General features: G+C 42.1%; 2 protein-coding genes across 3 annotated transcripts in view; both read left to right on the top strand.

Annotated features, from left to right (window-relative positions):
- Positions 1–12,798, top strand: part of LOC110989428 (uncharacterized) — a 45,842-nt gene extending 33,044 nt beyond the window's left edge. The window contains exons 5-9 of the mRNA XM_022253803.2: positions 2,581–2,694; positions 3,442–3,672; positions 4,910–5,012; positions 6,687–8,183; positions 8,936–12,798. Coding sequence (XP_022109495.2) covers positions 2,581–2,694; positions 3,442–3,672; positions 4,910–5,012; positions 6,687–8,183; positions 8,936–8,997 — 2,007 coding nt within the window. The 3' untranslated portion in view covers positions 8,998–12,798. The remainder of the gene's footprint in view (positions 1–2,580; positions 2,695–3,441; positions 3,673–4,909; positions 5,013–6,686; positions 8,184–8,935) is intronic.
- Positions 12,799–13,025: 227 nt separating this feature from the next.
- Positions 13,026–15,689, top strand: LOC110989433 (uncharacterized). 2 transcript variants are annotated; one of them, XM_022253808.2, is made up of 2 exons: positions 13,026–13,130; positions 13,992–15,689. In XM_022253808.2, exons 1-2 carry the CDS (start codon positions 13,083–13,085, stop codon positions 14,847–14,849), a joined length of 906 nt encoding a protein of 301 aa, XP_022109500.1. In that variant the 5' UTR covers positions 13,026–13,082; the 3' UTR covers positions 14,850–15,689. The 2 variants fall into 2 exon arrangements, with proteins under 2 accessions (XP_022109500.1, XP_022109499.1); XM_022253807.2 differs by having other exon boundaries at positions 13,073–13,504.
- The last annotated feature ends 433 nt before the right edge of the window (positions 15,690–16,122 follow it).

The following is a 16,122-nucleotide window of genomic DNA, read 5'->3' as shown; positions in this document are numbered from 1 at the left end:
CTGAAGTGGAGCCCACGTCAGGCCAAATGATTACCCCAAAATGAAGCTGTCAGAGACAAATCGATGGCTGTGCTGTCCATCTACCCCGACTGCGAGACGGCATGCCTCCCTCAGCTGTCCGTCGATCACACCATGCCTGACTGCTTCATTCCGCCCTCTTCCTGGTGCAATCAGACGGAACATCGGCACATCTGTCCTTTTTTTTTTCCCTTGACTTAGAGTATTCTTAACGCTTCCATGGCTTCCATGGGTTTGTTCTCCTTTCTCTTCTTGTTTTAAAACCTACTTTTGACAGAAATTCAAGGTTTTGATTTGGTCCATTGGCAAAGATTCGAAGGCAGGATGGAAATGAAGGCTGTTCAGCATGCATCACTGCTCTCACTGGAATCCAGCTACTTCCCTCACGCGTAAGAGCCCATGAAAAGGAAAGGAGGAAAAAACCAACGAGAATTTCTGCCCTCTCTTCAAAGCACTCAGCAGAATTGACTGGAAATACTGTGCCAAAGAAAGTGCCATCTCACAGTGTCTGTGTTTTTTTTTACAAGTTTGGAAAATTTTTCAGACCCCATACGGTTCTAAGATATCGGTCTTTATAGCCTTACCAAATCACCCCCCCCCCTTTCTAAAAAGTGTGAATTGGCCCAGTGACTCATGAATCAATGATCCAAGGGGTTTCACAACTCAAAAGGATTTCATACTGTTCCATTGTTTGTCTAGGACCCTACTCCCCCCCAAAAATGGCATGCGAATAAGTCAAAATTGATGCAAGACCGTAATCTCTGTACATACATGTACACTTTCTCTAGTATAGTCAGGGATTCTAAAAAACTTGCACCCTGGGGGTGTAGCACGACCTCTTGTTTGCCTTTTCGGTGGTAATACAGTCCCCGATAGCATCTGTCTGTCTCCAGAAGTCTTAGCCCGCCCGCCTAAGGGCTAGAATTAGAGGGATAAACAGGCTGGCTTTCAGGGAGCCTTCAGGTACAATTGCTTAAGCACTGACTCGCCCAAGAAATGGTTTAATATGGGATCGGCCGGGAAGTAGATTGCCTTGTAAATGCTTTTCATGTTCGTTCCGAGGGTCAAAGATGTTACCAAAGAAACTACTGGAGATAGAGCAAATTCACGGCATACAGCTGTTGGGGAACACAAAAATTGAACACAAACCTGAAGCAGTTTGCAAGAGATGACCTTTGACATGCAGTGTAGCTGAGTTCAGCCGATGAAAAGCTAGGCTTGGTCGAGGCAGGCTCTCGGAGAAACATCGTTTGGAAAGCTCATCCACTGGGGATGGGGGGTCTCAGACAAAATCTGGGTCTATCTGGCTCCAGCACCATACAAGGGGGAAATCTAGAATGCTGGTCTTGGGGGAGGGAGAAAGAGTCATTGCCTCATAACTTTCCACAACTCAAGATTTATGCCGGAAAATCAAGCTGGCAGCTGATTCCGAAAAAATCCAATCAGGGGGATCAGACCAGATTACCCATCAAGAAGTCACTCTTCAAGCAGTGTGCGTCTCATCCATCTGCTTTTGTTTGGAAACAAGTTTTTCTGTGAAAGACTTGTCCTGTGCCGGAGTGATTCTTAAGACATTTTCTCAACTTCTCTGGAGACCAGACGTAATCCAAACAGCTCAGTGTTTGTTTTAGGGATGCATCATTTGATTGGAAACTTAATCACATAATGCGGAAGCATATCGGCTTACTGGCGTGGGTGTTCTTGGACAGCAGTGACTGGATCCAGAATTTTTGCAGGGATTTTTGCTTAGCACATTTTCCCTGCTAAGTGGAGATTTGAGGGAGCCAGCCACAAGCTGTTTGCTTCGCTTGACGTTTGGTTGGGAACCAGTTCTTGCTGAGCCAAGCCCTTCCGTGCTAAGCAAGCTCAGTTGTTACCAGCCTCGTGAAATTTTCTGTGGGTCTTTCAGTGTGGGAAGTGTTATTCTCACAAATTACATTAACATGTACCTGGATGAATAACTAGTTCTTTCCAAGATTTTTACAACATAATTTGTTTTCTGAATGTTTGTTCTCATTCTTCTTCATTTCTTTGCTTTCTTTGTTTGTTGTTATGCGCGTCCATTTGTGGCATGTGGCCTAGTGGTTAGGACTTCTGATCATAGGGTCAGGGGTTCGAATCCAGCTGGTGGTAGCATGTTGTGATCCTGGTCAAGTCACTTCACTCCTATGTGCCTCTCTCCACCCAGGAGTAAATGGGTACCTGTGAGGGCAGACATGGTTATGTTTAGCCGTTTGCGCCGAAATGGTAGCACCGGGCTAGTATACTCCCCAGAGAGCTGAGATGGTTTGAGGAATGTACGAATGATGTATGAGCCCAGTGTTTAGGGATAATGAGGATATGAGCGCCTTTGTGGTGGATACCGGCGCTTCACTAATGCTCTTATTGTTGTATGGTAATTCAGTTGCTTATTTCTTTCCTCATTTTGTGCAAGGATTTGCCATTCTTGATCTGATACTGTTGTCACCATACTTAATCATTATTTCCTGTACTAGGTACAGTCATGGCGGTATAAAATTCTCTTATTAGTCAGAAGTGCACTTTTAACCATTTCAATTGCAGAAGACTTCCAACGAGTTTTTCGACATGGGAATCTTTGTGGCGTTCTTTGTTCTGATTGCCATCATCTGCCTGCTGCTTCTCCTCAAGTTGAGATGGAGACAGAAGAGGAAGCAGGTGAGAGCGAAGCCCAACACTTGTCCGGATTTCAGATGGCTTTGGAAACATTTCAGGAGTTACTCCAGTCCCACGTCTGAAAACCATTCATTTGCAATTGTGACTGATGAGTAAGAACATCAGAGTTATATTGATTGAGGGTAGAAGTCGTGGTGTAAATTCTCAAGAATTTGTTTTCCAGATTTCAGCATGTTTGATCCCAAAATTGTGGTTTCTTTTAAAGTCTTAGGCACTCAAGTTTTGCTACTTTTTACAGTGTGTACAAATTGCAAGATTCTTGATTATAAGCCTTTTGCGAGTTAAATTTGAGTAAAATCTGGTACGTCGAGTTATCTGATTGCACATAAACAAAACAATTTGAATTCCCCAGGCTAAAGACACTGTTACTATACCTCGTGATTTGGGACAAGCTTCTGCATAGGCTGTCCCCTTGAAAACAGTTTATTGATGCAAGGCGTCTCTTACCTAACTAGGCTAAAACTTGCTGCGAAGGTATAGCAACAGTGTATTTAGTATGGAAATTCATCGTTATGGTCACATGAATTTTAAGACCTCAGTGTACCACATTTTATTCAAATTTAACTTGCAAAAGGCTTATAATGGCCATTTTCAAGAGATGTTTTGCCTTGTTAGCTAATGAAAGCTCTGAAAAGTTGCAGTGTTTTCTTGTCATTGTTGTCATTACAGTACAAGTACCCGTTGTTCTGATTTGTGAGGTTTTCCAACCTTATTTTATGTTGTTCTTAGACCTCACAGGTTCGCATGGCGATGGACGCCCTGTCAAAGATGGAGATCCGCAAGTACAAACACTACTCGGAGCATCACCAGTTGCGCAAGTCGTCGCAGGATGAACACTACACCGAGCATCACCAGATCCGCAAGTCGTCCCAGGATGACAGGTGGGCGGCAACTACGCTCAGCATCGCATCTGAGGGGATCATCTGTGCAATCTGTCTGGAGGAGTTCCGAGACGGCGAGGTGAGTAGTGAGTGTCGGCTTAAAGTAGATATTCAGGGATCTTCATGAGATCATTGAAGTGAATTCCAGGGCGGGCCAAACGCAGGTGTTGCGTCAATTCAGCAGTATCGTCATGCATCACGAAAGTTGACGAAAGTGATTCTGTATTTTATCAACAGTCTGGACTACATGTACGTTGTCCAGAGCAACTTTTAAAATGCAGGCTGGCTAAAATGGTTCACAATGCTCCTTGCATCTCTGCCAGGAGTTTTCACAAATATTAAAAATCTAACACTGTTTTGGAAATTGGATGGCACACTGCTTATCCAAAAACAGGTACAACAAAGCCCAGTGAGATTACCATTTCTTTTATTAACTTGTGAAAAAGGACTTTATTTAACTAGCGAGAGATAAAAGCTTAATTTTCCTGTGGATGCTGTGTCAAAAGGAACAAATAATGATAATGCTTAAAAGTAATGTTGGCAATTCTTTCTGCTCATCAGAAGAGAAGATTCCATTCTGTCAGTTCATGTTTTGTCTGTCTCCCAGCCCAGGGTGAACGAAGCTGTGATACATGTAAATATGGAAATGAGCAGTGGTCCCCAGAGATGGAGACCCAACTAATGCAAATAGCAGACCACGTCTGTGGCGTATTGCAAAGAGAATTTTGAAGGGGGGTGGTTAGAAGCAAAGGCGCTAGTTCAGGCCGACGGAATTAAGCAAGAGATGAACTGGGATTAAATGCGGATTACGGGCAACCTTGACTCCTGTGGAGCGTTGGATAGTGTTGCAGTAGTCACATTCACGGGATCATGGAGAATTACTCAGCGACAACCCATTGCCAAGTTCAATCATTCTCTGCCTTCCACTTTGTCGAGAGCCAGTCTCCGTGGCTTGCTGATGTTACAGTCGTTACTTGTATTTTTGACAGCCGTACATCTGTTTCTCATACTTATACTTTAACCCATTTTTATCCCATGTTCTTGAACCCATTTATTAAAGTTGTTTTCATTTCAACCTAAGATTTCATTTCTTTCCTTGTTTGCCATTGTCTCTGAAATTCCTGCAACCTTTTGGGAAGATAAATTGTTGCCAAAATGTTGATTTGTCATTAATGGAAGACTAACTTTTTTAAAAACAGGAAAACACTGTGTTTCCTTAAATAACACATATACATTCCTACTATAGCTGTATTATCTCACATTTTTGTGAGGGTTTAAAACGTATTTTCCAGTTGTTTTTAAAATTTTTCCTGCAGGAATTGAGAGTGGTGCCCTGTTCGCACGAATTCCACCGTCACTGTGTGGATCCATGGCTCCTGTCTAACAGGACGTGCCCTTTATGCATGTATAACATAATCGGTAAGCAGCTGAAAATTCAGGTTTCCCAAACAACCACTCCTATTCCAGACATTTTAACCCAAAAAAAGGAGAGGAAAAAGTAAATTTTTTATTTGATTACTTCTGGTGACTCGATCAGTTGAGCACTCGCACTGAATCGGGCACACAATCTGGGCTGTGCCGACTTTTTTTCCCCTTCAGTCAAGCCAGGTGGCTGCCAGTATCTTGTCACCGAAGATTATGAAAAATATCAACAATCCAGTCACCAAAGCTAACAGAGTTGTGCAAATTGTTAACCCAGTTCCATAAACTTTTGCAACGTCGCAAAAAAATTGACCCTAGACAACCCCAGGTACATGTACAAGCAGCTGGACAATGGAAAGGATAAAAAAGGGGGTCGTGTGCAATTTTGTTGGGGTACACAGTTTTCACAATTTTGCCCTTTAAAAAGCTTGATATAACAAAACAGTTGTGTACCATGCAGACACAGTTCATGAATTTTTAATACCCCAAGGGACAAATGGCACTTTTGCTGGGGAGGGGGGGGTGTCGTCAACCTTAAATTGCAAAGAACACCTGAAAGTACACCCAAGCAGTCAATAATTGATAACCGTATAATAGGAACGTGCAAGAAGTTAGTCTTTTTGTATTATTATTATAATTTTTTTTCTTGGTAGCAGCATTCCCCAAAATTGCAAATTCCCAACGCCTCCTCTGTGCTTTTTCTTTTTGCCTCTGGCGTGGTGTCCACTGGGGTGGCTTGGAGCCTGTTCCAATTAATTTTCTTTTGTGTACAAAATCACTGTCGAGCGTCCCCGGGTACTAGACCGTGCCATCCTCCTTTTCACACAATTTGTAAATGGGTGCCAACGTCACGGCACACTGGTTCCCCTTAAGTGTTGTAAGTAACAAAGGAAGCCTTCATGGGGGGGGGGAGATTTAAAGCTCCCAAGCCTAACAAAATACCTGAAACTGGTACTTTTGTACTTTAAGCTCTTTTTCCATTTGTGTTTTTTACCGTTGAAATTGGCATGGGAAAAATCCATTTTATTTTTATCTTCTGTGTCATGTGATTGCCATCCATTAATCATGGATGAACACATTTCTTAACAACATTTAAATAAATATTGTCTTCACAGGGTTAAACTTAGGCACAGAGCTTACAATCTCTGTACCTTCAAGCTTGTCCAGTACGTGAAAAGTTTCATTCTGAAACCGATTATCAATTCAGCTGGATATCGCCCCCATTTCATGTTATTCCACATGTTGTCTGTCTGAATTGAAGCGAAAATACCGGCCCAACAAATTAGTGGTGATATTTAAAAGTGCTGTCCTGGGCATATTGTGAAGGTTGTTTTACATACGGTAGTTATGAAAAAAATTATTGATTGGAATTACAATGTAGTCAGCAAATTTCACAGAGGAAAGATTAACATCAGTGGATAGTGGATAGTAAAAGCACAATTTCCATTCCCCATTTTGATGATGAAATTGCAGGAATTTAACAACATATTCCCGCCAGATTGCTCCTCAATTTATCAGTTGAACAAACATTCATTTGCATTTTGTTTGTGTTTAAATGAAACATTCACAGGCCAGGGAAATATCTGGCATTTTGCTTTAAACCAATCTTGCCTTCCAACTTGAAACTGACAAACAGTAAAATGAGAAACCTTCCAATTTTTGGCTGTACAGGTTGTGGACCTGAGCAACAATCAAGGCCAGCGTTACCTCCTGCCACAGCCAATCCCCCCACCCCTCTCAGAGTTAGCCTGCCAGGGACTCCCGCATCACCCGACTTCATGCCCGAGAGCTGGTCCTTTCCACCTACGACCTACAGCATCCCTTACACAGGCCTGAGAACTCACTCCTTTGGGTTGCGTGGCTGCCCCCGCGGAGCCAATCACTGCAAGAGGACCGGCCGCCGTTTCCACCGCAACTCGGTTGACGGTGCCCAGGTTGGTAACGTCCACGTTTTAGGGGACGCCCGAGACCTGAGGCGGACGAGTTGTGGTTCCCGGACGGAGAGTAGTGGACAGGGTGTTATAATGTTCCCGCGTGGGTGCGAGCAGTGTGGGAACATCTGCTCCCACTGCCAACGGCAGCTGGCGGGAAACAGCTCCCGAGCTGGTCGTTGCCGTAGAGATGAGAGAAGGCGTCTCGGCCTGACATCATTCGAGAATCACTACATTGTGAATCTGTCGCCTGTTCAGGGTCGGGAAGCTGGGAACTACGACAATTTATGCAGCTTGAAATACCCAGGGAAACTCGTGGCACATGACACAAGACATTACTGCGGTCATCTGGTGCCCGTCCGTGTCCACCTCGAGAATCTACCGCCGCCAGTCTCGGCAGCGTCTAACTGCAATGCCAGCAATCTCAGGGAGTTGTCGTCAGGGAGCAGTCTCAGCCTGTCGGCTTTCCATGCGGACTGCGAGTGCAGCGACAGCACGGTCAGCAGCCATGGCAATTTTGACAGCAATCAGAGCGTCTTCGGCAGCTCATCAACGTTCCGGAGTGAGCCCAGCACGACCGACGCCTATGCTTACGCGCATCCGGGACAAGTCGAGCAGCTCTTTGACTCGACAGAGGCAACCCAGCTAACTCCAACGTGTGTTCACAGGATGAACCAAGGGATACGACCAATCAGCATCTCAGACACTGACGAGGCCAAGAACAACAGTGACACGACAACAAGCGAAACGACCAACTTCTCTATGCAGGTGAATGTATCCCAGAAATCCTCAGTTCCATCAAATTCCAATGCAACAAGACACAAAAGTATACATCATCATTCAAAAACATCAAACAGAACTTCTACCAATGGAAGATGTTCCCATTCGCATAGTCACCATAAAGGACACCAGTCTAACAAAATGAAGGACTCCAAGAAAGCCGTTGCTAAGGCAAGGCCAATATGGCCGACGCAACCACCATCCAAACGGAAATCGCCTTGTCCATGTTGCTCAGGAAAAATAGTGTGGGAAAGCTGCGTAAGGAACTTAGAAAATCCCGCAAAGAACTCTGAGAGGCCAGCGAGGTCGACTGAGAGGTCAAGGTCACCAGAAAGGTCGAGGTCTCCCGAGAGAGGAGCAAGGCACAGCAGGAGACAGGGTCGGGGGTCGTTACAGATGTACAGAGGTCATCTAAGGTTACCACTACAGTCGCTAGCAGCTCTCAAGAACGGACAAGGTAGGCCACGGCTTCCCACAGGTGTGCGCCTTACACTAAGCCATAGCCACTGATTCACACACAACGTTTATGTACTAGTACTTGTCCTGTGCATTTTATGCATCTCTGTCATATGACATCACTTCCTACAAATTACCACATGCATCGGCAGTTTTGGACAATCAAATTTTGGCCATGCCTTGTTTCGAAAATGTTTGGATCAACATGCACTAATACAGACCATTTGTTCACACTGCATGCTCATACACGTTTGGATTTCGAATGCCCAGTTGTAATTTTCCGACAAAGATGTTGTCCTATGAGAGAGAGAGCTGTTGTGTCTTGGTATCTCGCTACTGCATATGCTGCATTCAAGAAAAGAAAAATATGTCTTTACATTCTGAATCAGCATTTTCATGGGCTTGAAAGGTGTTACTGAATCAAAAGAAACTAGCAACAATATTATCACAAAATTTACAAATATGAAAATTCAAAATTATGAAGTAAAATCTTTTTCATCAGCATAGGTCGGGCAAGGTGCCGATGGCAGTGGCATACTCAAGTGTTGGGCAGATTGTGCTTAGAAATTTCTGATGGATTTCCTCATTTTAATTTTGCAGCATACACCGTCAACTGTCATGAAATCCGTAATTGAAAAAGATCAGTTGTCATGGTGACGGAGGTATTGTTTGACTACGTGAGCGAAATGTTATCCGCGCAGCATCATTACTCTAATTAGTTCCTGTCCTGCTCTTGTCTTGTCCCATCAACAGGAGCCGTGGTTACAATTCCAGTTCACCATGGCAACCAGCAAGTTCTGGAGGAGATAGTTTAGATGGCAGACGACACCGAACACTCTGTAATATATTTTCTATTTTCATCAGAGCTGCTTCTCTCCAGAGCTGATCAATGTTGGAAGCGGCCGCCAGATGTTCAAAGCGGACACATTGCCTCCATCGATGCCTTTTTTTACGCATTTTACGATACTGATCAAAATAGCAATTACAGAGTACATGTATTTGCTCATCAGTTGCGTTATCCAAGAAGACGCCATAACTGCCGTTGGCACCACAATTATGGGCGTATTGCATGTGCGTACTTCTGTAAATTGTGAACACCTTTTTTGTTAAAGCATTTCAGGTGCGTAATGACCAACATGTAGGCCCAGTTTCACATAGCTGTTCAACAGTTAGCACAAAAGTCATGCTCACTATAACAGAAAAATTTGCTTACCGTAAGCACTATTCCATGGCAGGGCTTGGCCAGATTGTGCTTGCCGTTGCCAGCACAGAGATTTCCCTTGTTTTGTCACAATGTTAAGCAAATTGTTCCTCTGAAGTGGTTGTGCGATTTGCTGTGTGTACTGCGTATGGTCTCCATTAAATAACCAGAGCCTCTGTTATCATATTAAGATTGTGTGCTTAGCAGCACCGTTAAATTAGGCCCTCTTCGTGAGTGCGTATTGCTGCAGCCATGGCTTCAAGTTTGGTTGCTGACTTAGTCTTTGGTGTCATCTTTTATACTCTGTTAGCACTGTCCATGAGATATTTTCCCTATTGTCCTTGTGTTTTAGTACACCTTCGTAAAGTGCACTTTGATATGTATGAATCCAGGGGAGAAACGAGAACTTCAATACCTGTCAGAACTGGATTCATTAAACGCACATGTACAGTTGTTTACGGCATTGTTGTATCCCACAAAGTGTGTTTTGGTTTTTTTTTGGCCACAAAGTCTGTTGGATAGTAAAACCTTGTCACCGAGGCAGATTTTGGCCGGATTTTAGCATCATGCTGGCATGAAAATTCCATCGTTTTATTACCAGAAAGAGTGCTCGTTATACATGTGTCTGGCTGGTTGCACATTGCTTTCTCCAAATTTGTTTGAAAGAGTTGAAATTTGTCCGGATGCTTTGTGTGAAGATCAGTGACTCTTCACTCTCTTCAAAACTTTATTGTACTGTGGATGGTAGTGTATGACCCTGACCATGTGACACCCCTGACAAATTCTGAAATTCTCTTGTAAATCTATGCGAATAAGTTATTTACAGTGCACTTCTGTGGCCCTGCTGTGCCAAAATTACCTAAAATTCAATTGTTTTATATTAATTTAACTGAAGTAAACATGTAATCACTGATTGTTCTGTACTCATTAAAACGAAAGAAAATATATATTGCATTTTATTTTTATGCATATTTTATAAAGTACTATACTATTTAAATAATGTTGCGTGAGGCATTAAATTTAACTAGCATAACACTGTGAAGTATAAAAAGTCAATGTTTTAGTGTCAGACATATTTATTTGTGGAGTAAATAAACCAACAAACATTTATCTGGATATACAATGACAAGGCCTGTAAAATGCCCAAACTCCAAATACATGTCGTTCTTTATTTCAGTCACGCCCAGTCCTCCAAAATTATGGACGATTACAATTTTATTTTTTTGGCTCAAACAGTCCCAAAATATTTCACACTTTGAAGTCTCTCCTGAAGAATTAAAAATTGAAGTGATGTGTTCCACTTTTACAATCCATTCTCGAAAGTCCATAGTTCATTTTAGACAAGTGTACGTTCTCTTTTTTACAAGCTACTTGTACGTGCAGACAAATAAAATATTTGACATGCTAGTTTGAATTATCCTCCTGTCAACTGAGATGTAATAGGGGCATGCTTATTGTTGTTTAATCCTTCAAATGCCAGTGTTACATATTTGTGGCGTATTAATGAACAGTTTTAGAGACATAATATGAACAGGGTATACAACTGTCTCTTTTGTTAGAACGTACAGGGTATTACTCTGAATCACGGTGCATTTTTGGAGTCGAGTGTCAAATGCAGTAACTGTTAACATGGAATAGTGCAGAGCTCTACAATAGAGGGTTTGCATGGTGGCCATCTTGCAGGTCAGTGTTTTTATTCCTCAGGGTATGCGCACAGGAGGTGTCCCTGTGGAACACAACAGCTGCCCTGCAAGATGGTGCCCACGCAAAGCCTCTGTATGATTTCCCCTCCTTCATTGTATTTGACAGCCACTTTCTCTGCCTTTTTTTAATCAGACATTGACCTCAGAATATCCCGTGATTATTCTTGATCAATTGCTCACTAAATCTAGCATGTACATGTGACGTATCTTGGACAGTGTTGTAGTTGAGACCATCACAAGACCATCCACAAGACCAGTCACAATTGACAGGGTGCACAGTGACAAAGGAATGCTTTTGTTGAAAGGAATGCTTTTGTTGCAGTTCATTTGAATAGCTTGTGACCTGAATTCAGACTGAAGATCTTATGTTGGTGATGTATTGGTCTTGTGACGGTCTTGTGTTGGACTTGTGTTGATTTTGTGTTGGTCTTGTGTTGGACTTGTGGTGGTCTTGTGTTGGTCTTGTGTTGGTCTTGTGATGGTCTTGCATTGGTCTTGTGTTGGTCTTGTGCTGGTCTTGTGATGGTCTTTTTGGGTCATGTGATGGTCTTAAGAGGTCTCAACTACAGCACTGATCTTAAAGACTTAAAAAGGGTTTTTCTCTCTTCCACCTCAGTCATTTTTGACAAGTTAACCACACTTGTGAGAGCAATGATCACTTCTTTAAAACAGCATTTTGTAAATTCGAAGTAAAAGTATTTTATAAATTTTGTAATTTTGCAATCACTTTTTAATTAATTTCTTCCATGTGTGGTCAAGGTTTATAAGTACGTGTACATCTGATTTGTCACTAATGCCTTGATTGTGTTTAAGGAAACAGGCTATTTTGATATACCAAGCAAGTTGCGGCCCCACTCCCACCCCTCGTCCTAAGCCCCGCCCCCACACAATGCCTCTCCTACTCCAGAACTAAAGTTGTGAATAAGCTGTTGACTAAATAAATAGTTCAAATTCTGAATTATGAGTTACAAATGTTTGCTGAAGGAGAGAAGCTTTGCAAGCAAGTCAGAAAGAGGACAAGAGAAAGATCATTCACTGAAGCTAGCCATTGGTGACACCTCTTCATATGTACCGTTTCTCCCACCCACTCAACACCACCATTCCACCCTACCCAACCCCTAATGGTAGATTCCGGCACATGCAGCGATACAGTCTGGAAATACTATGCATTTATTTTGGGGGGATGTTAGTTATCAAGGAGCAATTGGTTTACACTGCCAATTTTCTGAAACCTTTTCTTTCCCTAGCTCTTTTTCTTTTATTTGTCGATACCAAACGAGGTTTCAGCACAGACAAACAGAAGTACAAAGTTTGCACAAGACACCTTTCAGTGCCAACTCGCAACAATTTTTTTTTTTAATTAATTGTTTTTAAAAGTTTTGATGAAAAGTGTAAAAAAGTGGAGAGTGACAACAATGTGACCAGTAAAAAAATCCCTGTCTCAGTTTCTCGATAGAGAAAGTTGACTGCATCAACGTCAATGTTGACATGTATTTCTATTGACTCTTCCGGGTATATGAGTTTTTAATATGTGTCTACTGTTTTACCTTTCTGCTTGTGCACGATATAAAAATTTTACTTCAGAGGTAATTGTATGATAATGGGTGCTGTATTTATGGACTGTCAAATTATGTAAAATGAAATCCAAAATATTAATGAATTTTTATGTTTCGTGATCTCAAATAAATTGAATGTGAAGGAAAAGCAAATAATTATGAGTTTTGTGTACCGATAAGAGTTTCAGCATTTTTTTTTTCTTTGTTTCGCACAAATTTTGATCTTGATTGAACATCTTTATGCAGTTACAAATTCTGTAAAGAATTCTTGATAAAAACTCGGAAGTGCATAGTGTAGTGCTTTTGGGGGAAAAAAATTCGTCCCACGTTTCTCCAATGCCAAGAGAGGGCGCCTTCACCTATTTATGGATATAGACTGGTTCCTGCTGTCAGCACGGTCAGAAACTATAACTTCTGATTGATTGCGAGTTCGTTGTGTGATGTACATATACGATATGATCAGGCTAGGCCTAGGCGTCACTATGCAGGTAGGCAACATCGCAGCCGGAAGGGGGCAACGAATTCGTTTGAACAGGCTTGAATAGAAGCTAGAATCGCAGCTGCGAGAGGGTTTCTTGAAAGGAGAGTCGGACATTTCGATAGGCATGATTGGGGGAACTTTGACCTTGTACCTGGCACAATGATTAACGTTAGTCTCCTCTCAAGACGAGCAGTAGGCTTCCTAAAACCACTTTCCCATTGGAACGTACAGGGTGTTTCCCCAGACAGTCGCTCAATGAAAAAGTATTGCTACCTGGAAATAAAAGATCGCTTCCGGTTTACTCCAGTACAAACTATCAAATCTGTTTGTCGACGTAGGCCTAGTCTACCCTTTTCATCGACTCCAATAGTTTCATTGAAGGTTTGTTCATTACAGTTTAAGGTCTACAGAATAAAATAAATGGAAAGAGTTCCATATATGGACAATGCTTGATACCTCTGTGTACAAAGCTCTTAGACTTACCTGAAAAAGCCAAGAATTTTCATAGTAAATGTTTGGGACTTTTTTCAGCTAAATTTCTTTTTTGTTACATGTTATCACTTTCTGATGGCTGTCATAACATTGAAGGGAAAATTATTGTTGTTGGTATGTGGAAATCTTTCCAAATAAATGATACTTGGTCCTTACGGCCTATAATTGTACACTTACATCAGGATCAAAAGGCTAGGAGTGGCGCCAGTCGGACTACGGTTGTCTTTTGATATCATATCTGTAAAAAAGGTCAAAGGTTTGTTCACCAACATGAATGTTGTACCCAAACAGTGAACTGGGGGAGGGATGTATTTGATAAACTATCTCTCGTACCCGTCTGCTCAAAGGACAGACTGTTTTTGCCTTTCTTACGCAGGTTGTTTCACCTGCAATGGCAAACAGTTGCAAGAATGACGACGTCCCACCAATGCTTGGTCCGAACAGTGCTCTACGAGACCCTTGCCCCACAGTTCCCCATGTAGTGCTCAATAAGGAGATGATTGGCAGCAAACAAGTCTTTGTTATTGGAGATGTCCACGGTTGCTACGACGAACTCCAAGAACTGCTGGATAAGGCAGGAATTGGAACCGTCAATCCTAACGTCATCGTCGTCTTCGTTGGAGACCTCATCAATAAGGGGCCTAAGAATGGAGAGGTCCTGGCTCTGGTGCGTCGCTTGGGAGCTTATTCAGTCCGTGGAAATCATGACCAGAAATGCGTTAGTAAGATGATGTTCATGCGACAAGGCGGAAGGGTTGAAGACAAATATAAATGGTTAGGTACCCTGACTGACGAGGACTACAGACACTTAGTGGAGCTGCCGTATACAATCAGTTTACCATCGCTGCAGTCAATAGTGGTACACGCTTGTCTGGTTCCCGGAATCCCACTTGTGTCTCAAGATGTTGCCCACTTAATGGTCATGCGGAATCTCATCAAGCAAAATGTGGGGGGGACATCTAGTAGTGGGGGTAATCCTCCGCGGTACATACCGTTTAAGTTGCCGATCCGGGGCGAACCCTGGGCCAGTCTGTGGCCGGGACCAGACCATGTGTACTTCGGCCACGACGCAGTCAGGGGACTGCAGCGTTATGAATATGCAACAGGCCTGGATACCGGCTGCGTCTATGGCCGACGGCTAACAGGTATCTTCCTGACAGGAGAGAAACAGCTGATACAAGTCCCAGCCAAGAAAACGTACTGTGGACCAGATGGGCCCCTTGTAGTAGACTGAAACAGTCTTGAAAAGATCTAACTTTTAAACACTGTTTCTTGTCAAACTGTTTACTTGATGCATTTAGTTTAAATACCTTGCAATAACCATGGTGCCAATAAAATTAATAATAAAATTAGCTGATTGCAACTGTCGGGAAAAAACTTGTCCAAAGCACCCTTCTACGCACTAACACCATACCAAAAATAAAAATAATGTACCACCAAAAAAAATACTCTCTTAGCAGAAAAGGGTCCCCCGTTAAACTTTTATGCATTGTTTGTTGCTCATAAGTGGTACCGTCTAGTTCTTGCTCAGCGAAAAAAAGTAGTTTAAATTGAGCCCGAGACAGGTTTTTAATAAACTGGTGTTCAACAGTCAATGATTATATTGAAAGCTGGCTAATAATAATAAATTAACATTTGTATGACAGAGAAAGACTTCTAAAATTATTTTTAAAACTGGAATTGAAACCACATGCAGGGTAAAGCTGCTTGACAATATGTCCATACAATAGAAAAGACTTAACCAAACACCGAAACATACATAAATATGATTAGATTAAAACCCAGTTAATTAATAATGGGTCGACACTTAAAGCTTAAGAAATAACGGAAAGGTCATATAAAATTGCCGCATCTTTGATTTCACAATTTTAAATTTGGCATAGATTTTTCTTTTCTTAACCAATATTTGATTTGTATATATGCAGAGTCACCGAAGTTTTCATTGCACTCAGAAACAGCTTTGTGTATATCAATTAGTTTGTGTATTTAAACATGTATTTAAATAAAATTAATTGAAAAATTAATATCAAAGTGAACTATATTGATAATAAATTTGCAGTACAATAAACTTGGATTGATGAGTTCTCTTTGCTTTCTTGACGTTTGTTTGAATTGGCTACTTCTCCGTTAATGATCCGATATGAAAAGTTTCCAGCGGAGGCTCATCACGATTAACTTGGAATTCTTTTTGTTTTTTGACGACTGAATTTATATTAAAGATGTAGCCAAGAAATTTTCGGACATCCAGCGTAAGCATTTTTTAAAAAATGTTTTCTGCAAGGATAGTTGGTCAAATTAGCTGTGGAATATTGTTACCCTAATGGCTGATCCAGTAAGACCCGACCACTGCGCACGTGGGCAGCCGCTCCACCAGTGCCGCACTGCTTGGTCCAGCTGCGCGCATCATACGCGCGTGCACACATGTCCGACTTCTGGGCACGCTTGTCGGGCACAAATCGCGGCTGTGATTGGTCATAAATAACACAATGGGGCAGGGCTTCCGGTTC

The sequence above is a fragment of the Acanthaster planci genome, linkage group LG09, assembly GCF_054643075.1.
Source record: "Acanthaster planci isolate LZ-2023a linkage group LG09, COTS_SCS, whole genome shotgun sequence".
Classification (NCBI taxonomy): Eukaryota; Metazoa; Echinodermata; class Asteroidea; order Valvatida; family Acanthasteridae; genus Acanthaster; species Acanthaster planci.
Note: the sequence above shows the minus strand (reverse complement) of the source record. Positions and strands in the feature narration are given on the sequence as shown.

Bases quoted from the DNA above. Each gene is read 5' to 3' on its own strand.
- LOC110989433 (XM_022253807.2), top strand. From the start codon at position 13,283: ATGATTAACGTTAGTCTCCTCTCAAGACGAGCAGTAGGCTTCCTAAAA. The intron at 13,505-13,991 runs GTTTGTTCATTA...TTTCTTACGCAG, and splicing joins CTCCAATAGTTTCATTGAAG to GTTGTTTCACCTGCAATGGC.